This window comes from Elephas maximus, chromosome 22 (assembly GCF_024166365.1).
Source record: "Elephas maximus indicus isolate mEleMax1 chromosome 22, mEleMax1 primary haplotype, whole genome shotgun sequence".
Lineage (NCBI taxonomy): Eukaryota > Metazoa > Chordata > Mammalia > Proboscidea > Elephantidae > Elephas > Elephas maximus.
Window position 1 is genome coordinate 57,320,385 of NC_064840.1, and position 18,491 is coordinate 57,338,875.

The 18,491-nt window shown below is 38.8% G+C and overlaps 1 protein-coding gene across 1 annotated transcript in view; it reads right to left on the bottom strand.

Moving 5' to 3' along the window:
- Positions 1–18,491, bottom strand: part of HGSNAT (heparan-alpha-glucosaminide N-acetyltransferase) — a 40,470-nt gene that overhangs the window by 11,565 nt on the left and 10,414 nt on the right. The window contains exons 3-11 of the mRNA XM_049866766.1: positions 17,005–17,141; positions 16,659–16,780; positions 13,731–13,800; positions 10,200–10,269; positions 8,887–8,996; positions 6,471–6,547; positions 5,822–5,852; positions 2,984–3,144; positions 1,478–1,593 (exon numbers count right to left, since the gene is read on the bottom strand). Coding sequence (XP_049722723.1) covers positions 1,478–1,593; positions 2,984–3,144; positions 5,822–5,852; positions 6,471–6,547; positions 8,887–8,996; positions 10,200–10,269; positions 13,731–13,800; positions 16,659–16,780; positions 17,005–17,141 — 894 coding nt within the window. The remainder of the gene's footprint in view (positions 1–1,477; positions 1,594–2,983; positions 3,145–5,821; positions 5,853–6,470; positions 6,548–8,886; positions 8,997–10,199; positions 10,270–13,730; positions 13,801–16,658; positions 16,781–17,004; positions 17,142–18,491) is intronic.

An 18,491-nucleotide genomic window follows, 5' to 3' on the forward strand; every position in this document is an offset into this window, starting at 1 on the left:
AGAGAATTAAAAACATATTTGTTCACAAAACCTTGTACACGAATGTTCATAGCAGCAGTACTAACAATAGACAAAAATATTAACAACTGCCCATCAACTGAAGGATGGATAAATACAATGTGGTATACCCATACAATGGCATATTATCATCGATAACAAGGACTGAAGTACTGATACATGCTACAACACAGGTGAACTGTGAAAACACCATGCTAAGTGAAAGAAGCCAGACACAAAAGGCCACACAATGTACGATTTCATCTATACGAAATGTTCAGAATAGGCAAATCTATAGAAACAGAAAGTAGATTAGTGATTGCCTGAGGCTGAGGGTAGGAAGGGGTGAGGGGCAATGGGAAGTAACTGCTAACGGGTATGGATTTCTTTTGGGGGTGATGGAAATGTTCTGGAATTAGAAAGGAGTGATAGTTGCACAACTCTGAATATACTAAATACCACTGAATAGTATATTTTTAAACGTGGATTTTATGATATGTGAGTTATATCTCAATAAGATGTATATAGAAAGAAATTTTAAAATATTAACCTTTTGGAGCTATTCTAGTTGAAGATGGGGTGTCAACTATTCTTGGTATTCCACCTTCCATCTCCCACCCAACCTCTCACCCAATCATGGCACCCCAGAATAATCTCCACAGAACCCTTAGGTTCCACAGAAGGACTGAAAACGACCACTGTGATACTCATGGTTAACCAAGCTCCATGTGCACTTGTGCACGTCTAGTCTTCACTTCACCTCAAGGAAAACTGACAGCCAGAGGATAACTGATCCATTGATAAGGACGGGCAGGGGAGGTAAAGTAAGAGTGATTAAAAATGCACTCCAAAATGATTAAAACTAAGCAACTATTGTAGGAAGAACCAAGAGAATTTGAGATTCCACGATAAATTTGCTAGTTACATATATTGAAGATAGCTAGAAAACAAATAAAGCTTTATTAATTTATTAAGTAGGGCCTCAAATGGAAGAATTTAAACATTTCCACTTGATTTTTTACCTCTAGTAAAAGAAAAATAAGGGCTGCCACCTGGGTAAACTCAAGTCTATATTTATAGTAAGACAGGAAGTAACCACAAGAGGTGAGATTTTCACATACTATCATAAAGAAGTAAAAACTAGCCAAGTACAGTATTGTCGTTCTCCCATTTCCCACTCTAGCATTTTTCTCAAAGTTAAATTCTTACAGCATTTGTATAGATACCAAAATGCTATGTGAATTTTTTTTTTTAACATATATTGCCACCATAAGGGAGTTGAAAAAATGTCAGTTATGCCCCTAAAGACTGAATACAACTAGAAGATGGTGATACCACCCAATGTCGTCAAGAACATATGATTAAGAGTTAAAGAATCTACTGAGGTACTGCACTCATAACTAATAAAGTTCTGAAAACTCTACACCAAATTCCAAAGTGGCTTCTTTCCCTCTCTTTTCGTAACAGCAAGGTTTCTCACCGAGGCACAATTTTCAGGCACAGGTTTAGCAAAGAGGAGCTCTAACACGGCAACCACAAAGTAAGTCACTCCCAGCCGCTGCAGCACACCAGGAATTCGTACCTTATCCCAAGACACTGAGAAAACACAAATTAGGTCAAGTGTTAGCCAACATTTCTCATCACCCCAATGCAACACTATTTTTTTCCCAAAGGGGAAAACATACCTATATTGTATCTAAGCAATTCTTTTTTAAGCCTTAGAGAGAGACATATAATACGGTCAGGAGACATGGCTCCAACTCAAGTTCCAAGAACAGGCCAATCTCACTCAGTAGGATTGTCAGGGACATAGCTGAAATTCATGACAGGAAGCTGGCCAGTTGAGAGACTGAGCTAAGAATAAAAATGTCTTACTTGGGTATGAGGATAAAGCCAGGACTACCTATGGCCCTGAAGTTCATCTCCTGGCCTTTTCCCAGCAGGGATCTAGATTCAATTCTCATGCCCACCAGGAGACTACAGACCCAGAATAGGCCACCAACTGCCTCTCTCTGCCCAACAGGCTACATGACTGTATCACTGGCAGAGAGTAACCCTAAATGAGCTAATCCTACAGAAGCAACGGCTGGCTACTTGGAGATCCATCAAAGCAACTTTTACGTGACGACTTCCCCTATGGTTCCAACTGGAGGTGACCTCTACTCCTGCTAATGGCTACAGTCTTGCAGTAAAAGTGCTCATTGCCTGAATCATTTGGCTAATGACATCATATGCCTCTGCAGGAGAGTGACCACCACCTTCCCCAATTCTGACACTGGTACCGAGCTCAGGGCCCACAATCTTCCGTCAGCTTGCTAACTCACTAAACCAAAACCTGCTGCCATTGAGTCAATTCTGACTCATAGCAACTCTGTAGGACACGGTAGAACTATCCCATAGGGTTTTCAAGGCTGTAATCTTTACGGAAACAGACAGCCACATCTTTCTCCTGTGAAGTAGCTAGTGGGTTCGAGCCACCGATCTTATGGTTAGCAGGTGAGCACTTAACCACTGCACCACCAGAGCTCCTTCCTGTCTCGCTGGACACCCCTGAAGTAATGACAAAGTAACCCAGCTGATATACAAGTGTTGACAAAGGTGGATTCTTGAACTACTATACAAATGGCAAGTTGAGGAAATCAAGGTGTCATGAAGGTAGGGTCTGAGAACCAGGTGATGGTCTTTGCGCTGCTCCTCATTACACTTAGCATGATCTAGAGAGAGCACTGCCATCTCTCGTGACCTCAGATTCCTCCTCTGTACAACAGAGGGACTACAGTACTTTTGGAGGCTCGTCCCAGGTCTAAAAATCCCATGAAGATAATAATAATGCCCAAAGTTAACAAGCATTGTATATACTTTTCTAGTCATTATTTTTTTTGCAGGTAACCGAGATGGGAAAATTACATTTTTTTAAATTATAATACATAGTTTCCATATTTCAACCTGAATAGATAGTAAAAAAGGGGGAAAAAAAAAAACTTACATGGACCAAGGCAATAATTGGGATTCACAATGACAACTCCTATGCAAATCAGCAGGAAACTCCTCCACGCAATTTTCCCCAGGAGTTTGACTTTTGAACATCCCCGCTGCAGTATGGAAGTCATTGACAGAAAAATCGAAGACCCCATAATAAATACAAACCTAAAAAATAAACAAAAACTACTAATAGGTGGCCTTTGCCAATTTTTTAATCTAATTTATATCATTATCATTTTATAATATACTCCAGAGACATAACACATTAATTTTTTAAAGTAGCCAATTATTGAAATAACATCAGGTTAATACTGAAAAGAAAGATTAGAATGTAACTCTGTTGGGCTATGTGGTTTTTGGATAGTGAATCTTCAAGTCCTATCTGAGGAGGAAAATTCTTTAGTATTGAGTGGAATTCCAAAGGACCACCCTACCACTGAGTTATCATAGAGAAATGATAAAGATGCTACAATTCAAATAACATGGCATTCACCAGCAGCCTCTTTCAAAGTTCCTCAGAAACAAAACATTTTAATAATTTCTAAATTCACTCCAGCTCCTAAAAGCAAAATGAAAACTATTTTCCCTCCCTCCTTTGGTCTGAGCTACACATCTCTTTCTTTTTTTTATTATACTTGTTTAAAAACTAATCAGGTTACGAGGGTGGGGAGGGATGGAGAGGAGTATTCACTAACTAGACAGTAGACAAGAATTATCTCAGGTAAAGGGAAGGACAACATACAATACAGGAGAGGTCAGCACAAATGGACTAAACCAAAAGCTAAGAAGTTTCCTGAACACAACCAAACACTTCAAGGGACAGAGTGGCAGGGGCTGGGGTTTGGTGACCATGGTTTCAGGAGACATCTAGGTCATTTGGCATAACAAAGTTTATTCAGATAATGTTCTGTGTCCTCCTTTGGCGAGTGTCATTTGGGGTCTTAAAAGCTTTTGAGCAGCCATCTAAGATGCACCAATTGGTCCCAACCCACCTGGAGCAAAGGAGAAAGAAGAACACCAAAGACACAAGGAAAACATTAGTCCAAGAGACAAAAGGGCCACATAAACCAGAGACTCCATCAGCCTGAGACCACAAGAACTAGAAAGTGCCCAGCTACCACCAAAGACAGCCTTGACGGAGCAGGAGAAAAGTGGGGTGCAGAACTCAAATTCACATAAAAAGACCAGACTTAACGTTCTGACTGAGACTGGAGGAACCCTCGAAGACATGGCACTCGGACCCTCTGTTAGCCCAGAGCTAAAACTATTCCTGAAGTCTACTCTTCAGAAAAAGATCAGACTGGACTATAAAACATAAATTAATACTCATGAAGAGTGTGCTTCTTAGTTCAAGCAGACACATGAGACTAAATGGGTGGCTCTAGTCTGGAGGCAGGATGTGAAGGCAGAAAGGGACAGAAGCTGGCTGCACTGATACCGGAAACGCAGGGTAGAAAGGGGGAGTGTGCTGTCACATTACAGGGATCGCAACTAGTCACATAACCATATGTGCATAAATTTTTGTATGAGAAAATAACTTGAGCTGTTAACTTTCACCTAAAGCGCAATTAAAAATAATAATAATAATCATCAGACTACTAATTGAGAAGCCCCGGTGTTGCAAATGGTTAAGAGCTCAGCCGCTAACTGAAAGGCTGGCGGTTCAAACGCACCCAGTGGCTCCACGAGAGAAGGACCTGGCAATCTGCTTCCATAAAGATTATAGCCAAGAAAATCTGTGGGGCAGTTTTGCTCTGTCACATGGGGTCGCCATGACTACAAATGGACTCGAGAGGCATCTAACAACAACAACTGTTCATGTTATTTGGCTAAGGATTACAGAAAAGAAGAGTTTGCCCTTGGTGTCCTCTGGCTCCCCATTCTGGGGTCAACCTAATCAGATGAACGTCCCAGATAACAGGAATAGGAGCCAAGCCACTTTCTCTGTCAGGAACCTCAGAGAGAATATATGTAAATAATTACCAGACTTCCAGAAATGCAGAGCCTCCCCCTACCAAATCCTCCCCAAATAATATCTCCAAAAAACTGAATTCACATTAACAGTGGGATCAAGGACACAAAACAATGGATGGTACTATTTCCTAATGATGGAGCAAAACAGCTCAAAGAATCAGAGCAAAGATATAAATTTCACATTGTATAGGAAGTATTCAATACGAACAACAGGCCATGATGGTCAGAGAGAGAGTTTGGTCACTCCGCCATGATTTTAAATTTTAATTTACTACTACCATTTCCTTGTTACATACTTATCAGTACTCACTGATACCAATATACTGCATTTCTTTTAGGAAACATGATTTTATACTTACTTTCAAGATTAGTGGAATTTAACTACATATTCAGAATTTATGATTCCCTACAAGATTCAAAAAATAAAAAACAACCAAACCCCCTGCCATCGAGGCAATTCCAACTCATAGCAACCCTATAGGACAGAGTAGAACCGCCCCATAGAGTTTCCAAGGAGTGCCTGGTAGATCCGAACTGCCAATCTTTTGGTTAGCAACCATAGCCACCAGGGTTTTCTACAAGATTCCAAGACCTAGTATATCCTATCTACACTAACAAAATGTTTTCCCTTGCAAACCACACGTTTATGCTCATATGTCTAACAAGAACTATGCCAAGTGTAAGAATTATTTAGTAACACAACTTTTGGAAGGACCTCATAACAGCAGAGACCTATAATTGACACATGCCTGTGGCTCAGAACTAAAGACTAATCTCAGAAAGAGGTTCCAGCATCATTAAAAAAAAAAAATAGAGCTGAACTATATAAGAGATGACGTTAAACAGGAAGAAATCATTGCAAACTCACCATGGAAATACGAGGTCAGCCACTGTCAGTCCTGCAGAACAACACAAGCATAGATGTTAAGAAAAAGCACTCAGGAATATAAATATGCCCAATATCTAGAATGGATTCTGCTATGTACTGACACAGAAAACAAACTCACGAAGAGTCTAGAGGAAACCACTGAAGTAAAACACATACAAACGGATGACTCCCTCGAAGCTCTCAGCCAGTCATAGGCTGAGGCGTTTCCTATGAACATTGCTGGACGTCAGAGGACCAAACTGGAAGTATGTAGACAAGTTTCCGATCTTCAAGTAGTGTGATAAGAGCTATTCAAAATCCGTTTCCAAACCAAACCACCAAGCCAGATTCACAGGAATCATTTAGCACCACAGAAATGAATCCCAGTTCAATGACGCCCCACAGTCCCCCAGTAGGGACATTTGAGGTCTCGAGGATACTACAGTGAAGCATTACAGATGCACTGCACACTGAAGGACCAAGAAAAGTCAAGGGCTAACAGAATAATCTACTGGTCACTCTAAGGGGCTCAGAGGGGGCTACTGGGGCCTCATCTCTGGAGCTGCTAGGGTTTGCTGGGTGATTCTCCCGCCCTACAGTTCTCTGAATGGACCTGTGGGAACCATGCTGCCTTTAGGAAACACCTTACCGTTCCAACTTGCATGTTTGAAGTACCAATATTTTCCTCCTCCATAATTAACAAAGACCATGATTATGAGAGCGAGCCTATAAAGCCAACAAAGAGAGTGCTTTCAGGGTTTGCCCATGTGACATGAAATGACCCAACTGCAAGAGATACGTGCATACATACAAGGTACAGGCATGCAATAATGCCACTCTACTGAACAGTTTTTGACACAAAGTGAGATTTATAGGGCAAGAAACGATTATTTTTCTAGTCACTACAAGTAGAGCCATACACTTAATTAACTTCTCCTGTTGCCAACATGGGGGCCCTGGTGGTGCAGTGGTTAATGGCTACAGCGAGCTATGGCTGCCAACCCAAAGGTCAGCAGTTTGAAGCTACCAGCCGCTCCTTGGAAACCCTATGGGGCAGTTCTACTCTGTCCTAGAGGGTCGCTGTGAGTAGGAATTGCCTCCTGGACAATGGGTTTTTTGGTTGCCAATATTTGCAACATTATGTCTTAGGAAAAATTTACACTGGTACTGAACTATGTAACTTGAAAACAACGCAGAACATTTCCAATGACTCAATTCTGCACTAATCATTCAGATGTTTCAAGCTAATGAACTGTATATGTAGAAGGCGGCACAGGGACATCTTGGGTCCTTCTCTCTTACTAGACGCAAGACCATGGGCAAGATTCTCATCGGTCATGTGCCTCCTTATCTGTAAGGGGGGGAACAACACACCATGGCATGTAGGGCCTTTTAATGAGAAAGTGTTATAGCACCTCAGCAGTGCACGTAACAAATGTTAGCTCCTGTCTCATCTGTGAATATCTCAACTCCCACAGTGGCCATGATAATCAGAAACAAAGAGGAATACAATTAAATGTATTCTGAATATGCTACTGTTGGGTGCTAATTCTGCAGAATGCAGGGAACGAAGACTGTAGTAGGTTAATATGGGGAGGGCGGGGACTCTGGAGCCCAAGCGCCTGGAATCAAATCCAGGCTTTACCGCTTAGTACCTGAGCGATCTTGGGAAAGTTACTTAACTCTATGGCTCAATTGCTTCACCTGAAAAACAGACATATTAAAATATCTACCTACCAGTAACTGCATTGTTGGAGTCTCTGGGTGGTGCAAATGGTTAACTTGCTCAATTGCTAACTGAAAGACTGGAGGTTTGAGTCTACCCAGAGGTGCCAAGGAATAAAGGCCTGGTGATCTACTTCCAAAAATTCAGCCAAAACCCTATGGAGCGCAGTTCTATTCTGACACACATGTGGTCACCATGAGTCAGAACTGACTCCATGCCAACTGGTGTGGTTAACTGGATTGTTAAGAGGTTAAATAAGACAAATTAAAACAATGTCTGGCTCACGGGGAGAACTCAAAAATCATGTTGTCAGGTGCCACCCAGTCAGTTCTAACTCATAGTGACCCCAGAGGACAGAATAGTGCTGCCCCATAGGGTTTCCAAGAAGTGGCTGGTGGATTTGAACTGCTGACCTTTTGGTTAGCAGCTGAGCTCTTAACCACTGCGCCACCAGGGCTCCTCAAAAATCATTAGCAATTGTTATCATTATTATTACTATTATTACCTGGCTTCAAATATAGCCACCAAGAGTACTCAGAGCTCTGCCGTTTGCACTGGGATTATCACTGGGGTTTAGAAGGCCTCAGTGGATAGACATGGAAGAACTGATGCCTAAACATTTATTTTGAGCTAAATAATTTTATACTTTATTTTCAGGGTTTGGTCTTGGTCTTCATTTTTCTACCAGCTCTACAAAATAATAACCATCTACTATATGAGTCTATGAACATAAAAAACCAAAAGCCAAATCCACTGCTATCGAGTCGACTCCGACTCATAGCGACCCTACAGGACAGAGTAGAACCGCCCCGTAGTTTCCAAGGAGCGCCTGGTGGATTTGAACTGCCGACCTTTTGGTTAGCAGCCACAGCACTTAACCACATATCAATAGGTTGAATACCAAGAGTATTCAAGGTGCTTTGCTAGCACGGTGAAGGATACGCACTGACTTTCCTAGACTGTGGTGTTTCATTTCTAGACCAGCACATCTTTTCATTTGACAAGCTACCGACTGGACATGGTGGTGTGGTCTGTAGCCTCAAGTGCAGCTCCTTGCCCAGATGTAAATGACCTTAACTCAACAGAATCTATAAATGAGCGGGAGCTGGTTCTGGCCTTCTTCCACTACTCTCTTCTCTATCAACATGTTATACTGGCAATCACGACAGTTTCTAAGTAAGGAGAGACTGCTGACATTATTTTTATACCCAAGAAATCCTTTCTAGCCTAGAAAATCAAAGATACATAAACGATTACCTTAAATTACCAGTGTGTTTTACATAAATGTGTATTCCTACGACTACCTGTATCCACCGTGTTACATGGGGGCCCCACGTACCCCCTGAATGTGTCTACGCAGCGGAGGCGGGATGGGGGTGCAGACGGGCGCCAGGCTTCCAGCTGGATGTCACCACCGAGAGGGTCCGCCCTGCTTGGAGATCCTAGCTCCTTCAGGGAAAAAAGGAGAAAGAGAAGATAATTCATAATGCTAAAGAGCAAATTTCATTTTTCTATTTTTTAGGGAAGAAATTAACAGAGTGGAAAGGTAAAGACAGTTTTTCTGAGCAATTTGTTTTTGCAAAGATTCCATCGAGAGGTTTGGTCTCTCACATTATCTGCTTTTTGTGATTTTTGCTTAGCTTGCTAGGGGCAATGTTGCTAATGCAGCCACAAAGAACTGGTAGATAGGTGCATCCGGTACAAAAGCGGAAGCCAATGTGTCCATAAATGAGACTGAGTTTATTAACACAAATTTATTGATATATTTAATCGGTACAGTAGGTCATCAGCATTTATAAATTTAATATTGATGCCTTAGTCTTTTGGTTTAATCTTAATACTTTCTCTACTTAACTTGACCAATTCAAAATTGCTGCCCTGCAGAGTGAAAAATGTCTCCACACTGTAATGCAGCCCAGAGTTCCAATTTCACTAAGTAAAAAGGACGGAGCCCTTGAAAGAAGCTGAGGAGAAGGCTGTTTTTTATGAAGAACACAGACATCCTTTGCCACGAGACCAGAAAAAGTAGATGGTGCCCAGCTACCATTACTGAATGCTTTTATCAAAGATTCTACAGAGCCGGGGGAATGTAGAGTAGCATTTCAAATTCTCATGGAATCTAGACTTTCTGGAGCCATGGAGGTTGGATGAACCCCCAAAACTACTGCCCTGAGATAATCTTCAAACCCTAAACCTTAAACCAAAAATATCCCCTGAAGTCTTCTTTAAACCAAGCCATAGGTTAGCTTAACTAGTAAAGAAAGTCTGCCCTGAGCATTGTGCTCTTTTAAAGAACTATCTATATGGGATCCAACTGACAAAAAAACTCAAAAGGTTAGGTAGGAAGCTTAGGGGGCAGAGAGTTTATGTTAATGGTGGAGGAATAATTCAGAAAATAAGGGTGAGAATAGCTGCACAACTTGAAGAATGTAAATAATGTACTGTAGAAAGTGTTGAAATGTATATTTTGCTATGTATTATTTCCAAAAACGACAAAAAATAAATTATTTTTAAAAAAAGAACACAGGTCACATGATGTGGCCTTCCACGATATAAATACGATGAATTAAACTAGCTAATTTTTAATAATAATTAGAAATAGGGAATTACAAATTTCATCCAGATTTTATGTGATGAAATCTAACAACTCACAGAATTGATGAGACGATCAGTTTCTCGAGAATTGATTGCTTTAGAAATCCAATTATTAAAGTCCTGCAAACTGCAAATAAATAAGAGGATCCATTAATTTATTTTCCTTGTCTGGATTTTCAAAATGATTGGATATCATATTGAAATAAATTAATCTAAAATTCATATTCTATATGAGTCAAAGAATTAAACATCTTAAAAAGTTTTTTTTCACAAAATAAAAATAGAAACCAAAGTTTATAGAGGAAATAGTGGTACACGATCGATCCTTATAGCAGCTGCCTCATCAGTAAAATAGGAATAATGATAGGGCCTTTTAAAGAGCTGACCTGTCCTGAAGGTTAAATGAGATCATCATTCCCTATGGCTGGGATTTTTATTAATGACACTGTTAAAAGTAAAATAGTGAAAAACTGGAAACGACCAAAATCCCCTTGATACAAGAATGACTAAACTAATGTGTAACGTACATACAGATGACATACAGCTGGTAAAAATAACAAGAACATGGGCTCTGTCCATACAAAGAAATATGAATATAAACTACTAAAAACAAAAAGCAAAAACCCAGTACATTGTCTATTATAACTAATTAAAATACATGTTTATGCATACTGAGAAAGCTGGAAAGTAACTTTGAAGTGATTCAACTGCTAACGTAATACTTATTGGGCTCTTTTTTCTATATGGTTGCTTTAGGTAAAATAGATATCCAAACGATCCTGAACTGATTTACATGATAACGAAAGATAAATATATTAACTGTGTTTTCTTCAAAATGAGATGTCTACTGAGAAAAAAAAATCTTGCAAAAACAAAACTACCCATATGTATTGCATAAACTTTGCCAAATTTGAATTATCCGATGCATAGAATTTTTTTTTTCTTTTCCTTTTTGTTTTTTCCCCCTTGACATGGAAAGTTTCAAGCATATACATAAAGTAGAGAAACTAGTATAATAACCTCCATGGACCCATCACTCAGCTCCAACAAGTATCTACTGGAGGCCAATCTTATTTCACCTATACTTCTGCCCACCATCCCTCACCACCGCCTTGGATTGAGACTTTTAAAGAAAATCCCAGACATCATATTGTTTCATCCATACATACTTCAGTAGGTATGTCTAAAAGATGCTCTTTTTATTTTTACATATAACCACAACACCACTACACGTAAAAATATGAACAATAATTCCTTATATTATCAAATAGCTAGTTCAAGCTTCCCAACAGTCTCACAAATACATTTTTACAGTTGAATTGCTCAAATCAGCATGATTCACACATCCAGTCCATATATCTATCATCTCTTCTCTTTTTTTGCCCCCACAACTCGGCTCCCATCCTGGTTTATACAGCATTGATAATATCATCATCGCACGAAAAACATTAAAATACAGACATCTGAAGAAGGGTGAAAAGGAGAAGTTATTAAAAACAAAAACAAAAAACTGAATTCTCTTACACGTGCTTGTTACCCTAGTGAAATGGAGGAAGAGGCTTTATTCTCACTATTGGTTCAGACTCTTTCTGGTTCAGTCTAACCTGAACTTCCCTGAACTTTTATGCGTGTGACTCTGGCTTTGCCAACAACAGCCTTCTGCCCACAGGCTGCAGGGCTGAATCACGTGCAGAGGGGAGTTCCCGTTTCACAGTAGGGTAAGATGGAATTTCTTTTTGCAAGTGCTTGATGACAGCTACCAATTCCTTAAAAAAAGTCATGTAACAAATCCACTCATATTAAAGGCACCAAATGAAAACACCCTAATAAACCTGAATATCATTTGCATGTTATCAAAAGATTGACAAGATTAACACCTTAGTTCAAAGAAATGAAACTCCTGCTAGAATTACGCTTTGTCCCTAAAAAGCAATTAAGTTAAATGCTCTAAGCAGCAAGTCATTCTACCGCTATATATATACAGGCAGGTTTCTCATACCTGGAACTAAACTAATTCTAGGTAGAGCATCAGAGTGCATAAACTCCCCAGGTGTCAGGGTTTCCCCAAGCTAGCTGACTTAAAGGCTAGGTTTTTGTTGTTGTTTTTCAATTTGGATACAACTCGCCAATAAAATCTTGTCATCGTTCCTGATACCCTAACATAAAAAAAAAAAAAAAATTTTTTTTTTTTTAGAGCACATGAAAATTCAAACTATCTTATTCCTTTTAAAACAGGAAAGAACTTTCCTTTGAAAGGCGATGAAACCAGGCCTGGATCTATTTTACTTCCTTTTTCTTTCTTTTCCAGTCTACTGATTGCTCTCAGAAAAAGCACTGTTAACCAGGCAGAGGACAACAGAATCCCTCTTGCTACTAGTCCAGGCGAAGATTGAGAGAAAGCCTTCCCCTGGAGCTGACGCCCTGAATTTGGACTTCTAGCCTCCTGGACTGTGAGAGAATAAATTTCTCTTTGTTAAAACCAACCACTTGTGGTATTTCTGTTATAGCAGCGCTAGATGACTAAGACAGTGGCCCTCAAGTCTTAGAAACAAGGAAGAGGAAAACAACCCAGTGTGGCAGCCTCCACCTGAATTATCACAGACCACATCCACTAGATACAAAGTAGAGATGTGAGATTTTTTTTTCAGGAAAAAATTATTTCTCAAGCATTTTCTTTTACCTTTTCAGCCATGTAGGAGGATTAAAGAAAAATCCATTGGAACTAGGTTATCAATACCCTGAAGTCATGGGCCATGTCTTATTCTACACTGAATCCCAAACACCTGGGACTGGACTCGGCATGGTGGACACACAATAAATGTTCATTTAACATTTTGATCAAGGCCCCAATCAAAGGATCTTGATCAAAAGGAGGAAAAATGTGGAATAGAACTTCAAATTCTTATTGGAAACCAGATTTATTGGATACATTGAGATTGGAGGAACCCCAAATCTATTGCCTGGAAACAACTTTTAAACCTTGAACTGAAACTATACCATGAAGTCATCTTTAAACTACAATTTACCTCCTTTAATAAAGTTTGCCTTGGGCATCGCACTCTTTTAAAGGATTATCTATATGAGATAAAATGGACAACCAAAAAAGCCATACCAAACCCACTGCCGTCGAGTCGATTCCAACTCAAAGTGACCCTATAGGACAGAGTAGAACTATCCCATATGGATTCCAAGGAGCGCCTGGTGGACTCGAACTGCCAACCTTTTGGTTAGCAGCCATAGCTCTCAACCACTAAGCCACCAGGGTTTCCCACATGGACAACAGTAACTATAAAACACAGATGAGAACTTTAAGGGGCAGAGAGTCTAAGTTAACAGTGGTGAAACAATACAGGCAGGGATAGGGAGGATGGTGACACGATGTGAAGTATATAATTACTGTCGATGAACTGTACATGTAAAAGTTGCTTTGCTGTGTATATTTTCACTGAAAATAAAAAACTAATAATTAAAAAAACGTTCGTTTAATCAAGAAATAATGGTCATTCGAGGGGTCAAAACTAGCCTTTCTGAACAGATTATTTCTATGTTCTACTTTCCCCAATGTGTCCTCTCCTAACGTCAGCTTACCTCAATAAGAACCTTAGAAAGGATATCGCAATGATGAGCGCTAGACCAATAAGGAACGCGATACTCACAGCTATAAAAGAGAAAAGAAATATTACCACCAAAAATGTCATCATTAAAGCTGATCACGTCATTACATTTAATCTATAAATGAAAACAGGTGAGAGACAATCTCTATATTCTTACGCTATGTTTCCAAACAACAACTTAGAATGTTCTTCATGAGGGGAGTACTAATTTTCATATATCAAACACAAAAGTAGAGAGAACTGTATAATAAACCTGCATATAACCATCACTCAGACTCCAGAACTACCAAGATTTTGTCACTCTTACTTCATTTTTTGGCTGAAATATTTTAAAGCAACTCCCAGGCATGATGTCATTCCATCCCCATGTGAACCTCTAAAGCATATGAACTCGTAAAACCAACATCATGAGCCTCCTGACATGATGCACAAAGAACTGCATACCAGCACGTCTGCAGTATCCATACCAAAAATGCATAACCTCTACCCACTCATGAGAAAACATCAGGCAAATACAAATTGAGGGGCAGTCTACAAATTAACCAGTTAGTACACTTCACAAGTGTCCCTATTTACTCTAAAGCAAAAAGGAGAAGATAAGGGGGCAGGGAAATTAGAGTACTAGAAAGGGAACAACCAGAACACAAAGAGAATGTCGACACACTGTGAAAAATGTAACTAACATCACTGAACAATTTGTATAGAAGGTTTCAAATGGGAAGTTACTTTCCTCAAAAAATATATTATTTTAAAAAAGTGTCAAGGTCATGAGAGACAAGGAAAGACTGAAGAACTGTCATAGAATGGAGGAGATTAAGGAGACTTGACAAGTCAGTGTAATGAGAAATCCTAGATTCGATACTAAACCGGAAAAAGGACATTATAAGGGACAATCACAGTCGAAAAAATTTGAATAAGTCTGTAGAGTAGTGGATAGTATTAAATCAATGATAAATTTGTGGTTTCAAGGACTGGGATTATTACCATGTGATAATTGTACTATGGTTATATAGTTTAGAAGTTTAGGGGTGAAAGGTATATAGGAACTCTTTTTGTATAATTTTTCTGTAAGTCCAGTTTGGAAAACTATTTCTAAATAAAAAAAAAATTTTTTAATGGACTTCTGTTATATAACCACAATGTTATATAAAATTTGTAATAATTCCCTGGTAAACATCTAACAGAGTCCATATTTAAATTTTCTTGATATCTCAAAAATGTGTTTTGCAGTTAGTGTGTTTGAATCAAGATCCAAACAAGGTTCACACCTTGCATTTGCTTGTTATATCTCTATGTTGCAGTTAGTCTTAAGCAGCCCTCGTCCCCTCTCTTTTCCATGCCATAGACCTGTTGAAAATACCAAGTCAGCTCTCCTTTATTCATGTCTCATATTCTAGATTTGTCTGTATACTTCCTCAGGGTATCATTTAACTTGTTCCTCTATCCCCTTATGTCTGTAATAGTAAATTTCATTCTAAAGTCTTGACTAGACTCAAGTTCAGCTTTTGGGGGGCAAGATGGTACTGTGTGCATCCCACTGACTAATGGATGTGTTCAGCTGGTGAAAGCCTAATCCCTACGTTGTAAAGTTTCCCTTCATCCGATGGCTTGATCCACTCATAATTTTTTTCCTGAAGCAATTATTTCATTAGGAGTGGCAAAATATTCTGTCATTCCTACCATATTTTATTAGCTAGAATTCTGCCGTAAAGAAATTACCTTCATCCACAAAAGCTATTTGGTTATCACGAACTAACAGTTAAAATAAAAAAAAGCAGAATGTTTTCATGAAACATTTAAATTTAAATTTTTCCTTTAAATTTACAATTTTCGACCACCCTAGTTAACATCCACAATCACAACAATGGGCTCAGACATACCACTGATACTAGATATGTTTCATTCTCTTATATATAAGGTCTCCGTGAACCAGAGCTGACTTGACAGCAACTAACAACAGTTAACATCAGGTGCCCCCGTTACTTCCAAAGGTGACCAAACTGTTCTTTTTATTTTTGTTGGGGGGAGGAAGGAAAGGGGCTCTCTCTTTTGAGTTTCATAATGAACTCATACTTTTTTATGTATATTCATTGTGTTACTATCAATTAACCCATTATTCTTTTGATGTTTAAATTGCCTCACTTCATATTGGCCTCTTCCTAGTGGCTTTTACATTCTTCTGACATGACCCCATAGCCTCAACGGCTTCCTTGTGAACCAAAAAAAAAACCATCGAGTTGATTCTGACTCACAGCAATCTTATAGGACAGAGTAGAACTGCCCCATAGGGTATCCAAGGAGCAGCTGGTGGATTTGAACTGCCAACCTTTTTGTTTAGCAGCCATAGCTCTTAACCACTACACTACCAGGGTGTCTTCCTTGTAAACAGTACTTATTAATGGCACAGGGATTCATTAGGCAGCACACCCAGTATTTTCCAAGGGGGGAGGTCAGGGTGACACATTTTCCTCACTGGAGTTAGTAAAGAATGAGTGATCTTTCCTTAATCTAAATGAACTCTGGACTATCAGTGTAAGAAGGAAAACTATACAGGAAACACTGTACCCTAAATCATGAAACAAGGAAAGATACTTGAAAAATCCATTGTCCTACTTCTGATTTCTTTCCGCCGCATTAACTTTTTTTGGATTCTTTATGTTTTGTAATTAAGCTCAATGGCAACTATGAGAATATGTTGATATCTCACCTGATTTTCTTGGTATACACCAATGGTGCAATATATACACTATAATTATGTCATAACTATATGAGACAGATAACCTAACTCGAGTTTTAAATTATGGAAAGGGTCATGAACTGCTTTGCTGTTCAAACAGCACCCAAAGAAAACTAAAGCCTTTAAAAACACAATTAGAAAAATCAACGAAGAGTTTATACTTACGAAGGTTACTGTCAACTGGATCCTTATTGACCACCAGGTCACAAGAAATTTCATTGCTTCCATTATTAGGGTGCTTTACCAAGAGAGAATAGTTTCCAGATTCTCCAAATTTGTATTCCAGCCTACAAAAATTAGGTAAGATTAAGAAAAATGGTGAGACGAGGAACAGACTTGGATTTGACTAATGTCATCAAGGCAGAGGGATACGCATTCCTGGGTACAGACCAGGAAAGATACAGAACGCTATCTTAAAGGGTGGAAAGGCTAAAAACAAAATAGGGAAAAAAAAAAAAAGTAGAGAGAAAATACAGACTTCAGTTATGTCGACCTCAAAGCAGGTACAAACCTACAGACTTCTCTCTCTTCCGAGGTATTGTTAAGCCGCAGGAAAGAGCCATGCTGGGTGTTCACCGCCACAGCTGCAATGCTAGGTGTCCCAGGTTTGCCACTCCTTGAAACATTTACCAGAACTTGATATAAGCACTATGTAAAAGAAAAACACAAACGGTAAACTGCTAGGGGTTTTTTGAAAATCTGCTGCTTATTAGAGGATACGAACATTCACCTGAAGACCTGAGATGGCTTTCCCTTCATACTCATAAAATAACTTTTAATTTCAACAATTTAGATAAAATTTACCTATAATGTTATATTAAAACCATAACTAGCTTTGTGTGTAATAACGAATTACACGATGTATTCATAGGTAGTTTTTTTTATGTAATTAATGAATATCGCATACATTAAATTTTCCACATTTCCTTCTGTTATACATAGGGTCGCTATGAGTGGAAATCGATTCCACAGCACCTAACAACAATTGTTTCACTTTAAGGAGTCCCAGTGGTGCAGTGGTTAATTGTTTGGCTGGTAACTAAAAGGTCAGCAGTTGGACTCCACCAGTTGCCCTGAGGGCGTAAGATGTGGCAGTCTGCTTCCACAAAGATTAACTGGAAACCCTACGAGACAACTCTACTCTGTCCTATAGGGTCATTATGAGTCAGAATCAACTCGACATCATCAGGCTTGGTTTGGGGTTTTTTTATTGTTTCAAGTAATGTTATTTAATAAATACATTTCCATGATCCTACCTAATTTGCACGCTTATAATTTTTAATGGTTGCATTATTATATTTCATCAAATACTATAGTTGTGCAAATTAAGGTTTCTTTAAAAACTTTCTTGGCTTATCTTTTTGCTATTTTTGATATATAAATTATACTGTTTTAAAAAATCTACATATTCTTGTGCCTTTAAATTCTTTTCCTAAGATAAATTTTCAAAAGTAGATTACTGGGAGAAAAAAATAATCATTTTAATGGTTCTTGTTACATGTGGCCAAACAGTACTCAAATAAGTAAAATTATAATATATTTATTTTTCATTAGCCTTACCAGGATTTTAAAATAATTTTTCTTTTTATTTACTAGATATTCATGGTATCTCTGAGTTAAGATTGTATTTTAAATAATCAGCAGATTAAATAAACGATTACATATTCTTTTGCTATTTTGTTCCCTATCGTGTGAACCATCTATGAATAGAATCCTATAAATATACCCTCATGGGGTCTCTAGACTTGCTATGAGTCAGAATTGATTTGACAGCCACAGGTTGGGTTTTTTTGGATTATAGTGTAATACTGGGAGCTCCGGTGGCACAGTGGTTACGCATTTGGCTGCCAACCAAAAGGCTGGCAGTTTGAATCCACCAAGTGCTCCTTGGAAACCCTATGGGGCAGTTCTACTCTGCCCTATAGGGTCACTAGGACTCAGAATGGACCCCATGGCAATGGTTTTTTTAATAGCGTAATATAAACTTTATCTCAAGTA